Source organism: Mastigoproctus giganteus, chromosome 4 (genome assembly GCF_048544385.1).
Source record: "Mastigoproctus giganteus isolate SK-2022 chromosome 4, ASM4854438v1, whole genome shotgun sequence".
NCBI lineage: Eukaryota > Metazoa > Arthropoda > Arachnida > Uropygi > Thelyphonidae > Mastigoproctus > Mastigoproctus giganteus.
This window is the reverse complement of record NC_143578.1, coordinates 83289389-83315062: the sequence shown is the minus strand read 5'-3', so window position 1 is coordinate 83315062 and position 25674 is coordinate 83289389. Positions and strand designations below refer to the sequence as shown.

General features: G+C 37.8%; 1 protein-coding gene across 1 annotated transcript in view; it reads left to right on the top strand.

Moving 5' to 3' along the window:
* asun (integrator complex subunit 13 asun) overlaps positions 1-25674 on the top strand; it is a 409288-nt gene that overhangs the window by 338534 nt on the left and 45080 nt on the right. The window contains exon 15 of the mRNA XM_090371642.1: positions 13199-13435. Coding sequence (XP_090227768.1) covers positions 13199-13435 — 237 coding nt within the window. The remainder of the gene's footprint in view (positions 1-13198; positions 13436-25674) is intronic.

Sequence of the window (25674 nt, the reverse complement as noted above, 5' to 3'; positions counted from 1 at the left end):
CACCTCCTTTTCCCTGCTAGCAAAATTCCTATATATCATTGACAAAACCCCATGACCCGCCCTAGCAGCCTGTCTGCACTGCTCAGAAAACTTCATATCTGACTGCACAATTACTCCCAGGTCTTTTTCATTTTCTACCACCTTAAGTGTAGTACCACACAGTTGGTACGTTTCTCTGGGGTTACTTCTACCCATATGCAGTACTTTGCATTTGTCAAGGTTGAACTTCAGTTGCCACTTCTTAGCCCATCTACCCAAATTATCTAGATCCTGTTGCAGTAGCACACTGCCATTACTGTCATTAACAACCCTGCCAACCTTTGTGTCATCTGCAAACTTCGACATTAAGCCTGATATACCTTCATCAATATCATTGATAAATACACAAAACAACAGTGGACCCAACACCGAACCCTGTGGGACTCCACTAATAACATTAGTCCACGAAGAGCAGCACCCATTGATTACCACCCTCTGTCTTCTCCCACTTAACCATCCTTTTATTCATTGTAGCAACTTACCCTTAATACCATTCTGCTCCAATTTGTACAGTAGTCTTCCATGCGCAACAGTGTCAAAAGCTTTCCTGAAATCCAAGTATATGATATCAAAATTATTTTTTGCATCCAGTTCCTTTGTGACCACATCATAATAACCAATCAAATTTGTCAGACAAGACTTTCCCTTAACAAACCCATGCTGTGTTTGAATTATTGCTGCAGTCTTGTCTAGATGATCCTGCAATGCATCTTTAACCAGCGACTCCATTATTTTACCCGGAACAGAAGTTAAACTAACTGGTCTGTAATTACTCGTGTCACCCTTCGATCCACCTTTGTGAATTGGGGACACATTTGCACATCTCCAGTCCGTGGGAACCTCCCCTGAGTCCAAGGATGCTCTCATAATTATGGCTAAGGGTTTGCTCAGTTGCTTTGCCGCCTCCTTTAAAATAACTGGATAGATCCCATCCACCCCAGGTGCCTTTCTTATGTTTAACTTCAACAATTTCTCCTCCACTTTGCTCTCAGTTATTAGAAAATCATTAAGCACACTGCTACAATTTGATAACCTTCTTCCATTTTCTATGTGAACAAGACACACTCCTAAGAACTGGAAGGCTTAAGAAATAAACCACACTAAGGTAAAGGACTAACATGGACGGGACCCAGGTCCCAAGGATGGCAACTCGGACATGACACCAGATTGGACACCACCAAAAGGGTCATTGTATAGTTTTCCTGCAGACGCTTGTTGGATATTTTGTTTGTTGCCATGTGCTGGTTGAAAGATTGAATCGGCAATCTAGGAGAGGTGCAGAAACAAAATTTTCTCAGTTCATTCATAAAAGTAATTTTTTTTGCAATATAAGTCATAAATTATTACTATTTGCTGACATGCCCGAAATGTAATGCACTGTATACATTAACTAACTTGTTTCTTCCGCTTCCTCTCTGTTATCACAAAATCAGTTAGCTCCCTGTTGGAATTTGATACACTTCTGGCATACCCATCCCTTAAAAATCCCTTGTGTGTGTCACTGTAGGTGCTAAACATCTATTCAGTTTGTCAGTTAAATCATTCATATCTAGTGCACCTATGTGATTTATCCTCTTCCCTCTGGAAGTCTTTGCTGCTTTTCTTTTCATTCTTTGAAAGAGACCTTGGTTATGTGCCCTAGTTTTCCTAATCCCCTTTGTGACTTGATTACAGACTAGTTTATATCTACTGTAGGCATTTGTATTAGCCGATAATTTATATGCATCTCATGCATATTTCTTCACTGACATGTGTCTTATCAAGTCATCTGGCATCATTGTCTAAGCATCAAACAGTATCTCTTAATTAGTATAAAATGTTTAATAGTTTGTATAATTACTTCCCTGCATGCTTCCCATTTAGAATTTGCTATTAGTAACATCATCAGATTGTCCCACTGAATACAATTTAAAAACTTTCTGAGACTACTGTAATCACCCTTAGAAATGCCCTTTCTTTTATGCATGACAGTAGTTATGTCTTTAAGTAAATCCCACATTAGTACAATGTGATCACTGCCACCAAATGGGTCTTTTTCCTGCAGATTCCTAATGCATGAAGAATTGCTGCTGATAATCAAACCAAGAATATTGCTTACTCTTGTTGCCTCTCTAACTTGCTGCTGTAAAAAACATTCATCCAATAAATCCACAAAAGTCTTGATAGTGTGGGAGTGACCAATCCACAAGTTCCAGTCAATATAAAAATAACTAAAATCCACTATTATAAGACATTCTGATTTACTGACCAACCCTCGTTTTCTGTACAGTTGTTCATTGTACTCGTCATAGTCATTAGCTTATAACACACTCCTACCCTCATTTTTGCTTTCCCGGTGCTTATGTCACACCAAACTGACTGAACATTGCACTGTCCACCCATGTAAACTGGATGCACTGCCTTATATTTTATGTGCTTCTTAACTAAGAGCATTACCATCTTGCTTCCTTTCTGTCCTTTCTGTATACATTGTATATTCCCCATATTCAAATTCTGCATCCCTTATATCTGAGCAACACCACATCTCTGATATCCATACAATCTCTGCATTTGATGACTTAATCTGTACTTCAGATTTATCAAATCTGTTTACTATGCTCCTAGGATTAGTATACACTTAAGTATACGTGCAGCTGTTTTTACTCTAACTATAATGCAACCAATGTATATACTTGTTCATTGAGGACCGCTGCAGGCTTGAAATCCCTGACACCTTGTTCCAGGTGTCAGGGATTTTTGCTGCATGTTCCAATAGAAGCAGTGGAAGAATCATTTTCATTTCTGCATACAGCTGCTACTAGTGTATGTATCACCTTCTCCCATGACAGCACTTTTCTGACCCACCTGACATTGCCTTGATAGTATCAGCGAGTATTTTGTGAAAAATTCTATGATTTGAAAAATTCGACCACATGTCTATCTCCTGTTGTGTCTTGGCAGAATTGCACATACTCTCAGTCCTAACTCACAATTTTTTCTTAATATTGTCCTGTATTAGTTGAGTAAATTCTCAGATCTCCTACTCTTAATATAATTAGTACTACGTACAACAATGTCATACTTTGTGCTCTTAAAATTGATGACCTACTCTCTGTCATCATTTTTTGCTCCAGACAGACATACCGTATTGCTTCTTCCTCCATTCCTTTTTACAAAACACATTTTCCATTTTCCTGACAATAGAGTCACCCCAACAAGAGCTAGTTCCTGCAGGACCAGCATATCCTGCATGGAGAATCTCATGCCATGTTGTCTGAGTGTAGTCTCCAGCATTGTGCTCTGTAGCTGAGTGCTTAAAGGGCCCTCTTTATAATTCTTTGAGGACATGTACCCTGTACTTCAAGCCCCCGTGGAAGCTCATCAGAATGCTGACTTGGCAACTAATACACCTCACACACTCTCTACAATTGTAAGCACACAAACACCCTGGCTGTATCATTTCCCACTACAGATAATTGCAAAAACCCACAATTATCACAACGAATGTAGCTATGATTCGGCAGAGACGTACATGAACAGTTCTCTCCTAAGCCAAATCATTCCTGCAACTTTGAGCCTTTTGTTTTCTGCTCTTGTTTGAGCCATGATTCTAGTATAAATTTAATTATAAATTAAAATTAGCATTAGTAGAGGCATATGATGCAAGAAAGCAAGTTTATGCAGCATAGCCAAAAAAAAAAAAAAAAAAACCCCTTCCCATTTCACCCATCCATTTGCTTCAAAAGTATGTCCAGTTCTTCCTTGAATTTATTTAAGCTGTCAACTTCCACAATGACAGATAGAAGTTTGTTCCAGCAATCAACTACCACTGGCTAAAGGCAAGCAAGAAGAAGAATCTCATCAGCATTGAGCCTGCTCAAACCATTCAAGGCCTTATACACCTCAATCAGATCACATCACAGGTGCCTCGTTTCCAGATGCTGCAATTTGCATAACTTAAGCCTTTTTTGGTAAAAGCACCTCCTTGTTCCACTCACCAGTCTTGTTACCCTTTTCTGTGCTCTATCCTTCCTAAAATGAGGCCTCCAGACCTGTATGCAGTACTCTAGGTGTGGCCTGACCATTGCCTTATACAAGGGAATAATCACCTCCTTATCCCTGCTAGCAAAATTCCTGTATATAATTGGCAAGACCCCTGTGACCTGCTCTGGCAGCCTGTCTGCACTGCTCTGAAAATTTGATATCTCACTGCACAATTACCCCCAGGTCCTTTTCATTCTCCACTACCCTGAGTATGGTACCCCACAGTTGGTACATTACTCTGGGGCTTACTGCTACTCATATCCAGTACTTTGTCAATGTTAAATTTCTGTTGCCATTTCTCAGCCCATGTGCTCAATTTTTCTAGATCCTGTTGCAATAGCATACTGTCATTAACAGCCCTGCCAACCTTTTTATCATCTGCAAACTTGGACATTAAGCCTGATATACCTTCATCAATGTCATTGATAAATATACAAAATAACAATGGGCTCAGCACCGATACCTCCGGGACTCCATTAATAACATTAGTCCACAAAGAGCAGTGCCCACTAATTACCACTCTGTCTTCTCCTACTAACCATCCTTTTATGCATTGTAGCAACTTGCCCTTAATGTCATACTACTCCAATTTGTACAGCAGTATTCCATGTGTTCACTCTCCCTCTTACGGCAGCGAGAGGATCAGAGTGGAAGCAGAGGGTGCTAAGAATCTCTGGGTACGACCAGGCTGCCATGCCGGAAACTGAACTTGGCCTGTTGTAACGTACGATCACTCATCGGTGAAGACAGGATATTAGAGCTGGAAAAGGAATTAGAAAATGTGAATTGGAATATCATCGGTTTGGCTGAAACAAGAAGAATAAATGAATCACTTATAAGTTTATCAAGTGGAAATCTGCTGTACACCAATGGAAACAGTGAAAGGAGTGAAGGTGGAGTTGGGTTTCTGATCCATAAAGATTTTAAAAACAACATTTTGGAATTCAAAAGTACATCACCAAGGGTGTCAAGACTAATAATCAAGATATCTAAGAGGTACAAGCTAAAGATTATAATGATTTACGCACTAACATCGAGCCATGATGATGAAGAGGTCGAAGAAATGTACACCGAAATTGAGAGTCTTCTAGATGAGCAGAAAACTCACTACACTATTATTATGGGAGACTTCAATGCTAAGGTTGGAAAAAGGCAAAACATTGCAGAAAGAGTAACTATAGGAAATTTTGGAATTGGTGAAAGAAATAAAAGAGGTGAAAGACTTGTGGAATTTGCAGAATCTCAAGGACTGTCAGTAATGAACACTTTTTTCAAGAAAAGGGTGAACAGAAAGTGGACATGGAAGAGTCCAAATGGATTAACAACTAATGAAATCGACTTCATCCTCACTAACAGAAGATATATTGTGAATGATGTTACCGTCCTGAATAAGGTAAATGTTGGAAGTGATCACAGAATGGTAAGATGTACACTTGATATAGATGTAGGAAAGGAAAGGAAAAAACTGACTCGAGTAAATAATACAAAGGTCTTTGAAATAACAGAGGAGGAGAAAAAGCAGTATGTACTGGAACTTAAGAACAAGTTTGAGCTTCTGCAGACTGCTCAGAACCAAGATATCGACGAGGAATATTACAACTTTCTGAAAGTGATAAAGCCCAAGAAACCTATAGGGAAACAGAAATCCAAAGAAGAAAAAATTAGTCAAGAAACACTTGTCATGATGAACCAAAGACAACAAATGAAGAGCAAGAAAAACACTGACAGGGAGAAAATTGAGTATACTGAGTTATGCAAAGCCATTAGAAAGAGACTCAGAGAGGACATAAGAAGATATAACACAAGAAAAGTAGAACAAGCATTAAGGGAAAACAAAGGATTTAAATCAGCAGCCATGAGCAGTAATACAGAAAGACAAATGATACTGAAACTGAAGAATAGCGATGGTGTACTTATAAATAGCAGAGAAGGCATAATTCAAATAGCAGAAGACTACTATAGAGAATTATACAAGGAGCGAGGGAATGATACCAGCAGTGGGGAAGATGGATTGCAAAGTAGCAACACATACGACATACCCGATATTCTTCCTGATGAGGTAGAACATGCATTGACGAAAATGAAGAATCGGAAAGCCCCGGGGGAAGATGAAGTTACTGTAGAGTTGTTAAAATTGGGAGGAAGAGACATAACACAAAAACTGGCAAGGCTCTTCACAAAGTGCATTAGAAAAGGTGTGATGCCTAAGTAGTGGAATAATGCAATCATAGTTTTGCTGCATAAGAAAGGAGATAAATCAGAAATTGGAAATTATAGACCAATTAGCTTGTTATCCCATATCTACAAGTTGTTCACAAGGGTCATTACTAACAGATTAGAAAGAATACTTGATGAGAATCAACCGAAAGAGCAAGCTGGCTTTAGGACAGGATTCTCAACTACGGATCACCTTCACGTAATATCACAGCTAATGGAGAAAGCAAATGAATATAAAACACCATTATGCCTGGCATTTGTGGATTATGAAAAGGCATTTGACTCCATACAGCATAAGGCAATGTTTCGGGCACTGGAAAGACAAGGCATAGATACTCCATATATTATGATTTTGAAGAAAATATATGAGAGTGCAACATCCTTTATTAGACTAGACAAAGACAGTAGCAAATTTAAAATCGAAAAAGGAGTTCGACAAGGAGACACAATATCTCCGAAGCTGTTTACTGCTGCCCTTGAGGAAGCTTTCAGAAGATTAGACTGGTCGCAGAAAGGAGTCAATGTGAAAGGAGAGTACCTAAACCATTTACGATTTGCAGATGACATTGTGGTCATAAGCCACGATCCCAAAGAATTAGAGGAAAATCTTAATCAGTTATGCACAGTTAGTAAGGATTTTGGACTAAAGATGAATATGGCTAAAACAAAAGTAATGATGAACAAGTATGCCATGGAAAGGGAAATAATGATTGAAGGAGCAGTAATTGAAAAGGTGGAGTCATATACTTATCTGGGACAAGTTATTAGCTGTAATAATGATAAATGGCTGGAAGTCAAGAGAAGAATAAATTTTGGATGGATAGCATTCAGGAAATATAGTCACATACTGAAGAGCAATATCCCAGTTTGTCTGAAACGTAAAATAATGAATCAATGTATACTCCCCACCATGACTTATGGAAGTGAAACTTGGGCACTCACCAAAAGAATGGAAGAGAAGCTAAGAACTACACAGCGAAGAATGGAACAAATTATATTGGGAATCAGACTGTTAGATAAGAAGAGAAACACATGGATTAGGCAGAAAACTCAAGTAGAGGACATTCTTATCAAAACTAAAGAACTAAAATGGTCTTGGGCAGGACACATAGCTCGAAGACATGATGACAGATGGACTAAGAAAATAACAGAATGGTACCCAAGAGGAGCTAGAAGAAAACCTGGAAGACAAAGGCGGAGATGGATAGATGAAATTCATGAGTTTTTGAGTAGTAAATGGATGGCCAGTGCTCAAAACAGAAGGAACTGGAAAGTTGCTGGAGAGGCCTTCATCCTGCAGTGGATTGAAAATGGCTGATGATGATGATGATGATGATGATTCCATGTGTAACAGTATCAAAAGCTTTCCTGAAATCCAAATATATGATATCAAAATTATTTTTTCCATCCAGTTGCCACACAAACTAAAAGATGAGATTATTCCAGTGCAAGTTATTACCAATTTTGTTACATGTTATGCTGTTACATTTCTTAATAATGCTACTGCCTTAATTTTTCACTAAAAACAAAAAAAAAAAAAAAAAAAAAATTACATAATTAGAACCATCAAGCTACTTATTTCCTATAGTTAAAACTTTACAACTTACTAATTATGGGATGATATTGCTGCCGAATTTGCCGATAATAAAGGCTACATGATTATTAAGTTGAAATATCGATGAATGTACCTAGGACTATTAAAAATGTTTACTGCACACAATTTAGTGTTACTTAAGTAAAGCATAGCAAAATTTTTCAAAGGAACTTATCAATTTTGAAGAACTCATTCTCCCAACTCCACTAATCACTTGGAACAATTTGAGTTCCTCTCTTTGAAACTTGACTTTCTCCAGTCCAATTCTCAAAACAGCAAGGCTATTTTCCTTGGTGATTTTAATGTTCACAACTCCAGCTGACTTCTGTTTTCTAGTCACACACATCCAGAAGGTTAAGATGCTGAGGCTTTTGCAGTTCCTAATGACCTCACACAGATTGTTCATTTACCTACTAGAATAACAGACAATCCTTACCTTTAAAAACCCAGAATAACTCACTGGGAAAACCATACTCTCTCCACATGATATTGCTAACTGTAAACCTCATTCTCGATTTAAATAAGATTTGAGAAATTATTTCAGTCAATGGGAATTAAACTCAAACCTCTCCAAACAAGTGGTACATGATAATTCAATGTGCCAATTGAACTGCCATGGAGGACTCAGGTAATCAGCTCGAGAGAACATTGTCCATGTACAACAGTAAGGCAAGTCATAGGAAGGATGTTTTCTAAAGCTTTTGCACAATATTCAGTCAGTCTTTTTACTCATATTGAACATATTATTATTATTATTATTATTATATTATTTCTCCCTGATTGGGGATTCCACCTCGTGACGGGTATTGCTACCAAGTACACAGGGTGGTTTTTTGTTATGTCTGGTGTTACTGTTGGCCAAGGAACTCCTGACTATCCCACAGGTGTTCAGGATTGCAACCTTCTGGAGACCATTGTAGGTGTTCACTGGGAGACCTATTGCTACTAGGCTGTTATGTAGGGTCTTTGGCACCATACCTGTGGTTGACACGATGATCGGGATGGTCGTTACTTGTTGCATATGCCACATATCTTTGATTTCCTGTCTTAGGTTCGTGTACATCCTGATTTTTTCCTCATGGGTTTTCTGCAGGTTGCCAGTGTTGGGTACCGCTATGTCAATCAGATAAGTAACCTTTTCCTTCTTGTCCACAAGGGTTATGTCTGGTCTGTTGTGTGGGATTGTGCTATCCATTATTATGCCGCAGTCCCAGTACAGCTTGTGAGTTTGAGTCTCTAGCACTGCCTGGGGTTCGTACTTGTAGTATGGTACACTTTCTTTGATCAACTGGTATTTCCTCACTATCTTCTGATGTATTATCCTGGCTACCAGGTTGTGTCTATGAGTGTACTCAGTCTGGGTGATCACCTTGAATCCCGTGGTGATGTGTTGGATCGTTTCTGAGGCCAGGTGGCATCGTTGACATGTGTCATCAAACATTCTGGGGCTCCTTGGCGATGTATTTTCTATAGTTCCTGGTGTTGATTACCTGGTCTTGGATGGTGAGCATGGATCCTTCAGTCTCGGGAAAGAGTATCCTGCTCATGAGCCATGCATTGGAATCAATTTTATCTATGTGATCTTGATGGAGATCATTGTAGTGTCTGCCATGGAGAGTCTTCTCTGCCCATCTTTCTAGCTTCGTTTGTACCTCCTGGTTGGAGGGGGACTCCTCGCTTAGGTTAAGTGGGATATACTGTTTGTCTGTCTTCCTTTTGGCATGGTGGAGTGCTGCTGTGTGTTTCTGGAAGTAATCTTTCATGTTAACTATCACTGTCTTCTGTTGCTCAATGAGGTCTATCAGGCCCTTCCTCCCGGGCAATTGTGAGTCTCTGTACAGCAGATTTCAAGCTGTGTTGGCAACTCTTGGTCATCATTGTCCTGGTCTTTCTCATGATATTCTCTAGCTCGGTGTTAGTCCAATCTGTGACCCCAAAGAAGTATGTTAGCACTGGGACTTCGTAGGTGTTTATGGTTTTAACTGTGTTCCCTCTGTTCAGCTTTGCTTTCAGCAGGCTTCTAATGGTATTTTTTGCTCAGGCAGGCCTTAATTTCCTTGTGCTTTAACTGCTGAGCCTGCATCATCCCCAAGTATTTGTAGGCCTCTCTCTCTGCCATGGCTTTGATTTCTTTACCACTCTGCAGCTGGTAGTTTCGGTTGACTAATTTTCCCTGACACAATCCATGGGTCTTGCATTTGTCTAGACCAAATTCCATCCTAATATCATTGCTGAATTCTTCGGTGATCCTGAGTAGTTGCTGAAGGTGCTTCTCGGTTCCCTGTTGAGTTTAATGTCATCCATATACATCAGGTGGGTGAGGGTGTACACGTTCTTCCTTCCTTCTTTAAGGTTATATCCGTACTTGCTACTGTTCAGCATGATAGATAGCGAGTTAAGTGCTAGACATAACCACAGTGGGCTCAGGGCAACTCCCTGAAAGATTCCTCTCCTGATGGGGATTGGCCAGGTTGTGATGTTTTCGACCTCAATGGTGGTGGTACTCCATTTCGCCATCATTTCTCCTAGGAAGTTTGTCCCTATCGGATTGACTTTGTAGATGTTCAGCGCCTCTATTAGCCAGCTATGAGGCACAGAGTCAAAGGCCTTGCGGTAATTGATGTAGGCTGTGTACATGTTGTGGCACTTCTTGTAGGCTTGCTCCATAACTGCGGCATCTATGGTTAATTGCTCCTTGAATCCTGTGCTCAACTGCTTGCATCCTTTCTGCTGTTCGGCCATTATGTTCTGGCTCTCCAAATGGTCTGATATCTTCCTGGTTATGCAGCTGGTCAGGATCTTGTACATTGTTGGAAGGCAGGTGATTGGCCTATATTTTGCCGGGTTTCTTGTATCTTCATCTTTAGGCTTCAGATATGTGATTCCTTGAGTGAGAAATTTCAGGATTGTCTCTGGGTGCTTTATCATTCGGGTGAACTGCTCTGCCAGGTGCTTGTGTGTGTGTGTGTGGAAGTGAGCTTCTTGTACCAGTAGTTGTGGACGTTATCTATTCCTGGAGTTCTCCAGTTATGAGAGTTCTTGATCATATTTACTTCTTCTTCCCAAATCTCCCACCCTCTCATTTCTTGTACGTCCTTGGTTTTCTTGCGTTCTACTTCTATCCAGGTAGCTCAGCTTTTATGTCTTACTTCCCTGCTCCATATGTTTCCCCAGAACTCCTCAATCGTCTTCTTCTCGGGTGGTCCATTCCCTTCTTTCCCGTCTTCTCCGAGATTCCTGTAAAGCCTCTTTAGTCCTCATCGAAGATTCGGTTGTTTATTTTCCTCTGGGAGCTCTTTGTATCGGCGTAGTCTCTTGTGAGTGCAAGGAAGTTCTGCCTCAATGTGTCCAAGTATTCTCCTATTCTCTGATTTTTTGTTTCATGTTTGCTGTGGACGCTGCCTCTCTTGAGGATGCTCTTCACTTTTCCAATTAATTTCTTACTCCTATTGCCCCGTTGGTACGGGTCAGTTGGCCTATCTCTTGACTCTTAATTCTTCGCTCTTCTGCTGAAGTCTTCTTTTCCAATCTGTTTTTTGGTTCTTCTGCTGCTGGTCTCTCGCTTCTCTTCCATTAATCCTTGTGGCTGCTGCCACAGCACAATACACGGCTATGTGGATGGTCTCCAGTGTTGCACCATTGCTATCGAGGTAATGCAGTATTATGTGCCGATTCAGGTGGTCTGTGACTCTCCATAAGGTTCTATTCGGTCTCTGCTTCGGTATCACGTGAGTCTTTGTGGGGTCCATTCCTTTGAATTCTGTTAGGGCCTTCTTCCACTCATCCTCTCTTCTGGATATCATGAACTCATCTCTTTCCACTTCAGCTGCTGTGGATTGTATATTATCTTGCTCTTCCACCTCTGGTTCCATTCTTTATCCTTTGTAGTAGATCGCTCACGTCCTGGTGATTTTTTTCAAAGATTGCAGGAGCTATCAGGTTCTTCGTGACAATGGTCCTTCTCTGGTCCGCTATTTGGTGACCTGAATATCCGGGAATCATTCGAGTCACTTGGTATGTAGTCTTGCCCTGTAAGTTGCCATATCGGTCTCCAGCTTTGTTATTTCGTAGTATGCTTGCATGATGTACGTATTCATTTTGATGCTCCACTTCGTATGTTGGCATTTTTTTCCCTTCCTGGGTGGTCACCAGCGCAGTTGCACAGGAAGCACTTCCAGTTGGTGGGGCTGGATGGTCTTGCCCTTCTCTTTTTGCCATAGGGGAGACAGCACCACTCGCTCTACTGTCTTCCTCAGGAGACCATCTCTGAATTTTCAAACCGATCCCTCTTAATAAGGCCTGAATGTGAGTGACTTTATCCTGCGACACACCCAATGCAGTATGATTAATATTTCTCATCGACATTATCCATCTATGGAGGTGGACCTGTTTAGCTTCGGCCTATGTGCAGTGGTAGTTCTTGCAAGTGACACCAGGTGGCACCACAATCTGCCTTAGCTGCCACTCCAACCTTAGGGTAGGTAGGTACGTTGGAGCAACTTTCATGGTGTTTATTTATTTTATTAATTTATTACTATTATTATTACAATTTCTTACTCCTATTTCTTACTCCCAGCTTGATGGAGCCGCGTTCACTTCTGCCAAGGCAGTACTCGAACCTGGGTCCATCAGGCTGATAGTCCAGTGTCATAACCACTGGGCCATCGCGCCCCTCATTATTATTATTAGTAGTAGTAGTAGTTGTAATAGCAGCAGCAGCCATATGATGCAAGGAAGCCTGAGGCTTATGGTGCACCAGCCAAAAAAAAAAAAAAAAAAAAAAAAAAAAATTTCTGAATTACCCTGAGAGGGAGAGTTGGAAGTAGAAGGGAATCACCAAGAAAAAGAAGAATGATGATATCCAGCTAGGACCCTGGGTGTGCCAAGCCCATGCTCACCAGATGTGAGCCCCTGGGGTTAACTTATTGAAATTATCTATATAGAGTAATATTCAAAATTTTAACCACGCATGAAAATAATTTAAACAGTAGTTCAAGTTTACAAGGAAAAAGTCACAGATTCAGCAGTCATCATAAATTAAAAATTTTGATCAAAAGCAGTACGCTATAATCTCTACATTGTAAAAAATGTGATGATTAATAAAATAGTATTATCATATTCTCATGAAAAGAGTTTGTTATTCTTTTTTCACATTTTTTCATGGCAGCAATTAATTATCAGTACAGCAGAGAAAATGTGGAAATTGTATTCATATATCTCAATAAAAGATTAAGGTTATAATATAAAAATATCACATACAAATTGTTGGTGGATGTGCATCATGTGCTTCCCCCCCCCCTCTAATGAACATCCATTCTTATTTAGAAATAAAGTCAAAGAGGCAAATACCCAAGATGACGAGCACTTTAAATTTCCTTCGTTGAAGAAGATGCGAACTAATACAGAAAATTTTCGGCCACGATCTTCTGGTCCACAATCAGTTCTTTCTCTGTGGATGAACCGGATTAATTCTGAGCATGCCAAACATCACATGGAATTTGCTGGAAGAATTGCAACTGGGAATGGAATTGCTAAACTGTATGCAAACCTAAATACAGATGGGTAAGTTAAGAAACTAAGAATAGTGCTGCTTTTTTTTCTTTTCTTTTTTTTTTGTGAACAGTGTAATTTCTACATGCTTACTCAAATTTGAAAGTTTGATTACACCACCCAGCATGGTTTTAAAATGTTTGTAAACTAATAGCTGTTTTTAACTCAATTTTTTACACTAATTTCAGATTTTTTTTTTTTTTTTTTTTTTGCCATTTACCATTTTTTCATAAATTAATGAAGTTGATGTCATGAGTTGTATTATTGAATGTATTAAGTTAGGAGTAAATGCTGGAAGTTTGTAAACTAAATCTTCACTTTGGCAGCACTGCCTTCGGTCATTTGTTTCTTAACCTGCTGTATTGAGAGCTCCATACAGCAGTGTTTATCACTGTGAGCTCGGGTAATTTTAGAGGTTATTGTGTCAAATTTGTGCTGAAAAGTGAGTAAAATGTCTTCACGCAAGTGTTTGAACAATCCAAACTTATTTTGTTATATTTGTGAAAGTTATGTAGTCCTCAAGCAAAGAAAAGATATTACAGAATTATAAAAAACATGTATTGTGCTTATTTTAGAATGAAACTCAGTGACCAAGATAAACAATGGGACTCCACTTAAAGTTTGCCAAACCTGTGTTGAAGCATTGAGATTGTAGAAAATGGTAAAAAGAAGGCTAGGTCATTTGCAATTCCATATGATTTGGCAGGAGCCTACAAACCACTGTGATGACTGTTACTTTTGCTTAGTTAATGTAGAGGGAGCAATGCAAAGAACATTGTATATCCTAATATTCCATCTGCCATTAGACTTGTCCCACATGGAGATAACCTGCCAATTCTATGCCCTATACTTATATTGGAGAATGTAGGCAGAGAGTGCTGAAAGTGAAACTTCTGTCAATGAAACTGAAGTCTACATGTGTGTAGACATTGAGTCCAGCTGTTTTCACAGCATAAACTCAACTGTTTTCACCTCTATGGTCTGGTGAGAGATTTAAATTACCAAAGAAATCTGCAGAACTCCTTGGTTCTGACTTAAGTCAAAAAATCTTCTAGCACATGGGATGTTTTTCTCATGATACATGAGAAAAGCATCCCATGTGCTAGAACTGGTTCCCTACTTTTCTGAGGACGATTTTGTGGTTTATGTAAACTAATGAACTATTTAGGAATTAGTTACAATCCTATGCAGTGGATTGACTTATCAAAGAGAAGTGTAAAGGTGTGTTGCTCAATGAAAATAAATATTAGAACTTGAAGAAGTTTTTGACAAATACTAAGTATGAAGAACACGGTTGGTTGGTCTATGCTACCTTTTAAAGGATAAGCATGTTATTTGGACAGCAATCTGGCTACACAAAAATGCCTTGCTTTTTGTGTGAATGGGACAGTTGGGCAAGGAGTAAACATTGGGATTTTAAGGTTTGGCCAAAGAGGGGGCAGTTTGTTGCCTGGATCAAAGAATATAGTTTATAAATCACTGGTAGACCCCAAAATTGATGTGCAAATGTATCCCCAATTCACAAAGGGGGATCGAAGGGTGACATGAGTAATTACAGACCAGTTAATTTAACTTCTGTTCCCGGTAAAATAATGGAGTCACTGGTTAAAGATGCATTGCAGGATCATCTAGACAAGACTGCAGCAATAATTCAGACACAGCATGGGTTTGTTAAGGGAAAGTCTTGTCCGACGAATTTGATAAGATATTATGATGTGGTTACAAAGGAACTGGATGCAAAAAATAATTTTGATATCATATATTTGGATTTCAGGAAAGCTTTAGACACTGTTGCGCGTGGAAGACTATTGTACAAATTGGAGCAGAATGGTATTAAGGGTAAGTTGCTACAATGGATAAAAGGATGGTTAAGTGGGAGAAGACAGAGGGTGGTAATCAATGGGTGCTACTCTTCATGGACTAATGTTATTAGTGGAGTCCCACAGGGTTCAGTGTTGGGTCCACTGTTTGTATATTTATCAGTGATATTGATGAAGGTATATCAGGCTTAATGTCGAAGTTTGCAGATGATACAAAGGTTGGCAGGGTTGTTAATGACAGTAATGGCAGTGTGCTACTGCAACAGGATCTAGATGATTTGGGCAGATGGGCTAAGAAGTGGTAACTGAAGTTTAACCTTGACAAATGCAAAGTACTGCATATGGGTAGAAGTAACCCCAGAGAAATGTACCAACTGTGTGGTACTACACTTAAGGTGGTAGAAAATGAAAAAGACCTGGGAGTAATTGTGCAGTCAGATATGAAGTTTTCTGAGCAGTGCAGACAGGCTGCCAGGGTATGTCATGGGGTTTTGTCAATGATATATAGGAATTTTGCTAGTAGGGAGAAGGAAGTGATTGTCCCTCTGTATAAGGCAATGGTCAGGCCACGCCTTGAGTACTGCATACAGGTCTGGAGGCCTCATTTTAGGAGTGTAGATTTACTTGAGCGGGTACAGAGAAGGGCAACAAGATAGGTGAGGGGAATGAAGGGATCCTCTTACCAAGAGAGGCTTAAGTTCTGCAAATTGCAGTGGCTGGAGACTAGGCACCTGCGCAGTGATCTGATTGAGGTATATAAGCCCTTGAATGGGTTGAGCATGCTGAATTCTGATGGGATCTTTCCACTTGTTCAGATTACGAACCTAAGGGGGCATAAATTCAAATTAAGAAAAGACAGATGTAGAATAGATGTGCGTAAATTTGCCTTTAGCCAGCGGGTAGTTAATTGCTGGAACAAACTTCCATCTGTCATTGTGGAAGTTGACAGCTTAAATAAATTTAAGGAGTAACTGGAAAGGCATTTGGAGGGAATGGTGTGATTTTTTTTTTTTTTTTTTTTTTTGATTTTTTGACTTTATTTATTTATTTATTATGTTTTTTTTTTTTGGCTGATGCTGCATAAGCTCATACAGTTGCTTTCTTGCATCACATGCCACTACTACTACATAGTTCATAAATCACTGGTAGACCCCAAAACTGTCCTCCTTCCACATCAAACTGGGTTTGATGAAACAGTTTATGAAAGCTTTACCTCAGGAAGATTCCTTCTTCAAATTACCTTTGTCTTAAATTCTCATCAATCACCCAAGAGAAGCTAAAACAAGGTATTTTTGTTAGACCTCAAGTTTGCAAACTGATAAGGGACCGGGATTTTGAGAGAACAATGGATAAAAGAAAAAAACAGACAGAACTTCTTAGGGAACAAGGATATAGTTGAAAATATGTTGACAAATTTCAAGAAGCTTTGCTGCAAGATACATTTTTGTCAAGGTACATTTTTTATGCTCCCACATTGACTGCTTCTCAGAAAATCTAGGATGTGTTAGTGACGAACAGGATGAGAGGTTTCACCAGGACATTAAAGATGTGGAAATGAGGTACTGGGGGAGGTGGAATGTCAACATGACTATTGCTGGATGCTGAAAGGGACTGTAAAGTAGAAGGATCTGCAGGACAAAGAAACGAAAATTTGACCCAATGTAGATTGGTTATTAAAATGAGAGGTGAGTGTTTAGTGGACTTTCTACCTCTCTCTCTCTCTCTCTCTCTCTCTCTCTCTCCTTTTTAATCGTATTTTCAACATGTATTTAAATATAAAACTCTGATAAAAATGGCATTTTGTTATAATTTCAGTGCACAAATTCTGCCAAAATTAATAAATATTTGTGAAAAATCAAATTATTTTCTTTTGTGATTTTTTAAGAAATCTAATGTGATGGAAACAAACAAACAAGTCATTTTTGAAATCAGCATTAGAAAATTACTCAGAAATGCCCTTTTACGAGAAAACATCAATGATTTTTTTTTTCAAAATGCAGAGTTATGTTTTATTATAAATTCCAGAACCAATGTATGTGTACAGAAAAGAGTTATCTAGTTGTCACAGAAAGGCTGAAGTTTAACACTCAATCACTAACTTAAGAGATTTTTATTGTCCACATTTAGTTTTAATAAACATGCTGTACATTTCAGTCTTGCTTTTTTTAAGTTATTTTAAAACAAGTAATATAAAAAAAAATTTTGAAGTCAATTCCTACTTAAGTCAACAAAGAAAAATTTTATTTTGGTTACTTTTTATTACATAATTACAATTAATATAAATATGTATATACATATGACAGAATCACAATATTAAGTGGCAAAATAGAAAGCGAATTTCCTTGCAATTTTCCATTTTCCTTTCTATATATGGTGTTGGACTATTATTTTTATTCACATGTTTGATTTTCCATTTTGTTCCCTCCTTGACTCAGACTAGAACCCAGAATGAAAAAAGAATCTGAAAAAGAAATTTTTTTCCAGCGATCTACACGCTTCGCCACTGACGGTATTTATTCCTAAATTTATATCCTGCTAAATATCTTATATAAGAGAAATTTTTTTCTCCCATATAAAACTAAAATTAATTAATTAAATTTAATTAATGAATTAATATTTGAAAAAACTGTATTAACATGAAGTGTCATCCACTACAAGTTTAAAAAAATTTATTTGAACTTGAGTGGATGAATAAAAAGTATTTTATTAACGATTGAAAATTTGAACAAGATATATAAATATATATAGGGAGAGTGTGAACTAATAGTAGGAATTGAAAAAGAGACGTTATACATTATATTACTATGCTGGCAATAAATATTAATCATGAGCATCAGTATTAGTAGAGGCATATGATTCAAGAAAGCAAGCTTAGCTTAGCAAGCAAGAAAACATCAGCCAAAAAAAAAAAAAAAAAACCCTTTCCGTTTCACCCATCCATTCACTCCAAAAGTTTGTCTAGTTGAGCCTTGAATTTATTTAAGCTGTCAACTTCCACAACAACAGATGAAAGTTTGTTCCAGCAATCGACCACCCGTTTGCTAAAGACAAATTTCTGCACATCTATCCTACAACTGTCTTTCCTCGATTTGAATTTATGTCCCATCAACATTGAGCTTGCTCAAACCATTCAAGGCTTTATACACCTCAGTCAGTTCACCTTGCAGGTGTGTCCTTATACATCATCTGCAAACTTGGACATTAAGCCTGATATATCTTCATCAATATCATTGATAAATACAGAAAACAACAGTGGACCTTACTAATAACATTAGTCCATGAAGAGCAGTGTCCATTGATTCTCCAACTCAACCATCCATTTATACATTGTAGCAACTTACTCTTAATGCCATACTGCTCCAATTTGTACAGTAGTCTTCCATGTATACTACTACTAATAACATTAGTCCGCAAAGAGCTGTGTTTGTTGATTCTCCCACTCAACCATCCATTTATCCATTGTAGCAACATGCCCTTAATGCCATACTGCTCCAGTTTGTGCAGTAGTCTTCCATGTGTAACAGTATCAAAAGCTTTCCTGAAATCCAAGAACATGATATCAAAATTATTTTTTTCATCCAGTTTCTTTGTGACCACATCTAGTATCCAATCAATTTGGTCAGCCAAAATTTCCCCTTAACAAACCCATGCTGTCTCTGAACTATAACTGCAGTCTTGTCTAGATGATCTTGCAGTGCTTCTTTAATCAGTGACTCCATTATTTTTCCCAGAACAGAAATTAAACTAATAGATCTGTAATTACTCATGTCACCTTTTGATCCCACTTTGTGAATTGGAGATACATTTGCACAACTCAAGTCTGTGGGGACCTTCTTACTTCCTTTGATACCTACTTTAATATAACTGGATAGATCCCATTCACCCCCCAGGTGCCTTTTTATGTTTAAATTCAACCATTTCTCCTCCACTTTGCTCTCAGTTATTACAAAATCATTTAACTCGCTGTTAGGGTTTGATAAGTTTCTGGCCTGCACCTCTCCACAGAATTCCTCGTGTTGAATGTAGAGGCAGAATACTCATTCAGGTGGTCAGCTACCTGAGCAGAATCATCAACAATCAAAACATCAATGTCAAGTGGACCAATCTGATTCATCCCCTTCCTTCTAGAGTTTACATAAGTAACAAAGTCTTTATAAGTGAAAGTTACATTTTTTTTTTAGTGTCCAGAATGAGCCCACTAGTGTAACTCAGATCACAACTTGATGATGGTCTCTTTTCCAGTGGAGTTTTTCATATCTTTTCTTCTTTGTTTTCATCACATATTTTTACTCTCAGTCGTGTGGCATTAGGCATTATATGAATGAAATGGGATAATCTGCTTGATTTCTCTTTCTCTGTTCCTTGGTCAAGCTGCTTTTTTAAATCTCTGATCCTAATATTTTCTCAAATCATGGCAACGAAATTATCCTTGTAGGGATGAAATCTTTTTTCTCTTACCGTCCTGAACTTTCATCCTTTATTTAAACCTTGGCTTTCCAATGAATATGCCAAGGCATTCAAGGTAAGAACATAGCATGTCATAATTAGCCCATATCCAAATCTCCATCAGCACTTTCTTCTTACAATAAATCTTTCAACAATTGTAAACAAATTATAAATCAAAACTTGATTTTGAAAGGACTAAGATTAGGAAAACTGACTTCTTGACCAAATAGTAGTTCTTTTTTTTTTTTTTTTTTTTGTCCTCACCTCTTTCCGATTATATATATGAGGTCAGCATTTTTACTGTTTTGGCATGAAATTTTTACAGCCGGATGCCTTTCCTGACGTATAACCCCCACCCTTTATCTGGGCTGGGGTTATGCAGTGGTCATTCCCTGACCTACTGCATCCTCCGTATTTTTGGTGGTCACGGGCTTGAACCCCAGTCTAATCAAGAAGCATGTGCTCCAGCCCACCTGGCTACGGAGGTGCCGCTCAGTCTAGCTGAGCCTTTTATTCTTTGCTCAATGCTATTGCAACTTTTATCCATCCATGTTTCCATCTCTGTTACATTCTGATAGTTCTGTTGAATCCTCATCTAAAGATAAAGCTGACTTGTTGACATCTTACATCAATGTTTTTGATAAATTTCCACCTGCCATACTAAATACATTCCATTCATAACCTCCCTTAGTCTTCAAACAGGAAATTAGAAGAATTTTAAACGATCTTCATGTCAAGACGACTAGGTGTATCTGTACTCCTGTTTTGTGTCACCTTTTTTTATGCTGTTATTCTGTTGGTTTTTTCTTCTTCCAAAAATTTGCTTATAACGAGCCAGTCCTTGAAAAAAGATCGATAAATCGCTCCCTTCTAATTATCTTCCCAGTGCAATTATCTCAATTCTTGCTATCTTGAAACCTTCCATCAGCGTCAATTCACTAGTGATATTCTGACTTACATTATTCATCATCTTCGGATGAGCAATGAAAATGTTTGATGACACTTGAGTAGAGTTACTTTTGGTACAGTAAAACGTTAATTTAATGAACTATATTGGGGGGGGGGGGTATTTCTGTTCACTAGGTCTGATTATCTGTCAAACTGAAAAGAAATACATATAGTCTCCAGAATATGTGAATTGAATATATTATCTCCAGAATCCATAGTCTCCTACAGAATTTTATGAAAAAGTGCTGTACTACAATATAGCATTACAACATATACAATAATATAGCATTACAACATATACTACAATATATCATTACAACATATACTACAATGTAACATATAGCATTTTACTTCAGTCGTGGAGTAAAGCAGCTTGAAATTTTGCTGTATTGTATAGTGACTAGAGCTTATTCTGAGTGTTAATAGCTTCTGAGTACCCACATTGCACATTCAGATGACTCTACTGATGTCTGACATACTTGATGGAAGGTGATGGGGAAAAAAATCCTGGCTTCTGTGTACTCTACATTATTTTGAAAATATTTTAGCTGAAAGCATATACCAGTGGTATCCAACCTACAGCCCGCAGATAATTTTTATAAGGCCCGCAGGGAAAGTGAAATAAAACAGCATCGATCTCCACTGCGTGTACAAGCATGAAAGCGTCCAGCTCGACTGTATCACACGTGTACATGTGGTTCACTGCAGTCATATGTACGCTAAATACAGTTATGTACTTTGATATAGCTTGTTCATTGCATTGAAGTAATTATTAATTTATATTGAATTAAAAAAAAATTATTCTTAAAAAAAATTTTCCAAAAGGCGAAAATCAATTTGGAGGGTCGTGTTTGTGATCCAAGGTGGACTGAAGACTATTTCTTCATTGATTACCATGAAAAAGCAGTGTGTCAGGAGGCTGTCAGTTTTTAAAGAATGTAACACTGATTCCAATTATAAATCTTATGATCAACATAAAGGAGTGCTGCGAAAAGAAAAGTGTTCAAAGTTACAAAACAAATTAAGAAAACAACAAAACATACTGAAAACATATCAGTCAAGAAATTTATCAGCTGTACGTGCCGGTTATCAAGTTACACATTTCATCACTTTTGAAAGTAAATCGTTCAGTGATGGTGAATTTGTTAAGCGTTGTTTGTTAAAAGTTGTGGAAGAAATTTGTCCAGAGAAACAAACAGTGATACAAGACATTAGTTTGTTTCGACAAACAATTATGCGAAGAGTAGAAAATATTGGAAAAAATTTGTTCGAACAACTTTTGGAAAACATAAAACATGAAATATTTTAGTGTGGCACTGGATGACAGCACTGGTGTAAATAACACAGCCCTACTCCTCTTCTTCATACGTGGAATTAATGATAATTTTGTACCAGTTGAAGATTTAGTTGATCTACAGAGTATGTGCGGAACAACTATAGGTGAAAATCTTTGCCAATCTATCGAGAAGTTAGGATTAAATATTAAAAACCTGGTAGGAGTCATGACTGGCAGTGCAAAAAATATGATTGGTAAAAATGTTGGGGTTATCGGTAGAATAACCAAGAAAATGATAGATATCGGAGCTGAAACTCTAATTGGAATTCTGCATTGTGTATGAAGAAGCTCTTTATGGGAAAGCATTGGATCTCCGACACGTTTTGAATGTGGTTATTTCAAATGTAAATTTTACAAGATCACATGGCCTTAATGTGGCTGTTGAGACATCACCGAATGTTTCAACACAGAAAAACAGAAACCAATAAAACAACTATCAAATATGGAGTGCCTGTTTGATCTTGCAATTCATACATACATTTCTAGTCATTTAAATGCTCTTAATTTAAAACTAAAAGGGAAAGGAAAATTTGTCTAATTTGTCTAAAATGTTGGGGTTATCAGTAGAATAACCAAGAAAATGATAGATATCAGAGCTGAAACTCTGATTGGAATTCTGCATTGTGTACGAAGAAGCTCTTTATGGGAAAGCATTGGATCTCCGACACATTTTGAATGTGGTTATTTCAAATGTAAATTTTACAAGATCACATGGCCTTAATGTGGCTGTTGAGACATCACCGAATGTTTCAACACAGAAAAACAGAAACCAATAAAACAACTATCAAATATGGAGTGCCTGTTTGATCTTGCAATTCATACATACATTTCTTGTCATTTAAATGCTCTTAATTTAAAACTAAAAGGGAAAGGAAAATTTGTCTAATTTGTTTGGTGACATCAAATCATTTCAGAATAAGTTGTTATTATTTAAATCCCAGTTGAGCAAGATAATTTAGTTCATTTTGAATGTTGTACCGAGCTAAAGGAGAAACACATTTCCAAAGAATCGTTGCCTTTCGTAATTACAATTACGTTTTGACAAGTTTGAAAGTTGATTTTCTGATATAAAATCCCATGAAAAAACATAAAAATTTTGTTTGAGAACCCATTTACTTCAGTGGCTGAAAACTACAATCCCAGATTGGAACTTGAAATTATGGATCTTCAAGCCAAAATATAATTCAAAAAATGTATAAAGACTGCAAAAATAAACTATTTGAATTCTACAAGGCTTTCCCATCTGAAGAATTTCCGCTAATAAAAGAAAATGCAATGAAAATGGCTACTTTTTTTGGATCATTGTATGTTTGCAAGCAGATTTTTTTTTTTTATGAAAATCCCAAACATGAAAGGTATTAGAACCTATAGTACCATTCATGGGTTGGAGGTTGAGAAGACGAAAGAAGATATTTGTTGACATTACACTTGAACTTCTGTAGATAGACTAATTTTCAGGAAATACGTAAGAAGGAAGGTTGTTCCAGAAAACAACAGTTGAATGAATAAATGAGGAAGATGAAAAGTTGGTTCTGTGTAAATGGATGTTGGCTGGTGGCGGAACGTGTTCGGACTGTTTTGAAAGAGAGAACGGGAATTATAGAAGCCAATTCAGAAGAACAGTGCACATGGAAGTATCTGTAGAAAAGGCATGCAGTAGAAACAGTACATCTATGAGACAGCGAGTGGAGAGACTCTGTTAGAGAGGAGTCATTAATTAATCTAATTGCTCTCTTGTGAATGGAATCTAGAAGCCTGGAGAGGTTTTGGGGGCACCACCCCAGTTGTGGGAACTCTATTCCATGGTGTGGAGGATTTGTGCTTGTGCCAAGAGGAATTAGAAGTCAAGGTATTCCCCAAAAGCGATATATCATCTTGCTTAGAAATCGGAGTGTCACCAAAGAAAAGCATACAAGCAGAAGAATCCTTTTTTTGCGAGATGAAGACTGTGTTTTAGAAGGATTGAAATCAACTAAGTTTTCTTTGCCCCATTGGAGAATTACCTGGAGATTAAGGAATTGATTGCAGATATTTGAGAAGTTGAAGCTGATTGAGCAGGGCAATGCCATCAAACTGGAAAGTGGAATGCAATGTGCTATCATCAACAAAACTATGGATAGGATTTCCAATCAATGAAAGAAGGTCATTAATATACAAGAGGAAAAGAATGGAGGGAAAGAATTGAACCTTGGGGGACTCCAGCATTAGTAGTGAAATAAGAAGACAGAGAACTATCTACCATCATCCTCCATGAGCGGTCAGAGAGAAAACTGGATAACCAAGTACAAAGAACAGTTGGGAAACCATAAGATGGAAACTTGTTTAGAAGACCTTTATGCCAAAGACGATCAAAAGCCTTTTAGATGTCAAAAGCAACTGCTTGTGTTTCACTGAACTTTTCCATTGAATTTGTCCATAAATTGGTAACATAGGCCAGAATATCACTTGTGGATCGACACTGATGGAATCCATACTGACAATCGTTGATCAAATGGAAGGTTTCAAGGTAGTTTAAGAGTTGGCAGTTTAATTGATTTCTCTATTACTTTAGAAAGAGTAGGAGTAATTGGATGAGAGCGATTTGTCACCCTTTTTAGGAACTGGCTGGATGTGAGTAAACTTCCAAGCAGAAGGAAAACCACCTTTGGAATAAGAAAGTGAATAAAGGTGGCATAAAACAGGGGGGGGGGTAAGTTGAGGCGTGCAGGTTTTGAGAACAAGTTGAGAAATACCATCAGAACCTGGAGCTCCATCGAGAAATGCCATCAGGACATAATCTTCATTATGTATTGAGATTGTTGTCACAAACCAAATTTTGAACAATTATTTAAAAATATCCAGCCTCAATCATCTCGTTATACGTTAAGTTTTGTCCATTAAATGTTATTGTGTATTGTGCTTAATAAAATTTTTGAATATTTCAGTTTTAGGTCTTTTAATTCTGTTTGAAATAGCTCTTCTATCAAAGAGCTTATGGTTTAGCTTCTGTTTTTGCAACTGGGCAGTCAATTTTTCCTGCAGTCACTCTGATGCTGGAGAACTTTCTATTTAATGTCACTCAGATGCTAGATAGTTTTCTCTCTTTTAGTACTGGAGTTCTCCAAGGGTCTATTCTTTCTATCATCTTTTCCTCCTGTATATTAATGACCTTTTTCCAGTGACTTGAAATCCTCTTCCTAGTTTTGCCAACAATAGCACACTACATTCCACCTTCCAATTTGTGAAACCCTGCTGTACACAGACAACTACATTTTCTTAAATATTCACCATTAGTTCCATTAATGCTGATCTCTAGATAATTCTCTGGGTTTACAGATAACATGTTTAACTGTAATCCTTCAAAAACAGAGTCCCAGTTGCTCCTTTGCTCATTTTCTTTAACAAGACTGATCTTTCTAGACAACATCATATATCTTTATTTGGGCTAGGCTCTCTTGTCATAAGAATATCACAAATATTGCTTTCTCGTTTGCTCTCAGCATTACTACTTTTCTTCTAGATAGGTAATAGCTCTCTACAAATCTATCTTACCATGGAATATTGTTTTCACATCTGGAAAGTGTTGTGCCAAAACTCTCTTAAACTCCTAGCCTCACATCTAAAAACAGGCAGGCAGATTAATTAATGATCTAAACTATCCCCACTCTATATCACATGGACATTCATTTTTTGCTGCATTCCTTTCCTACAGATATTTTGAT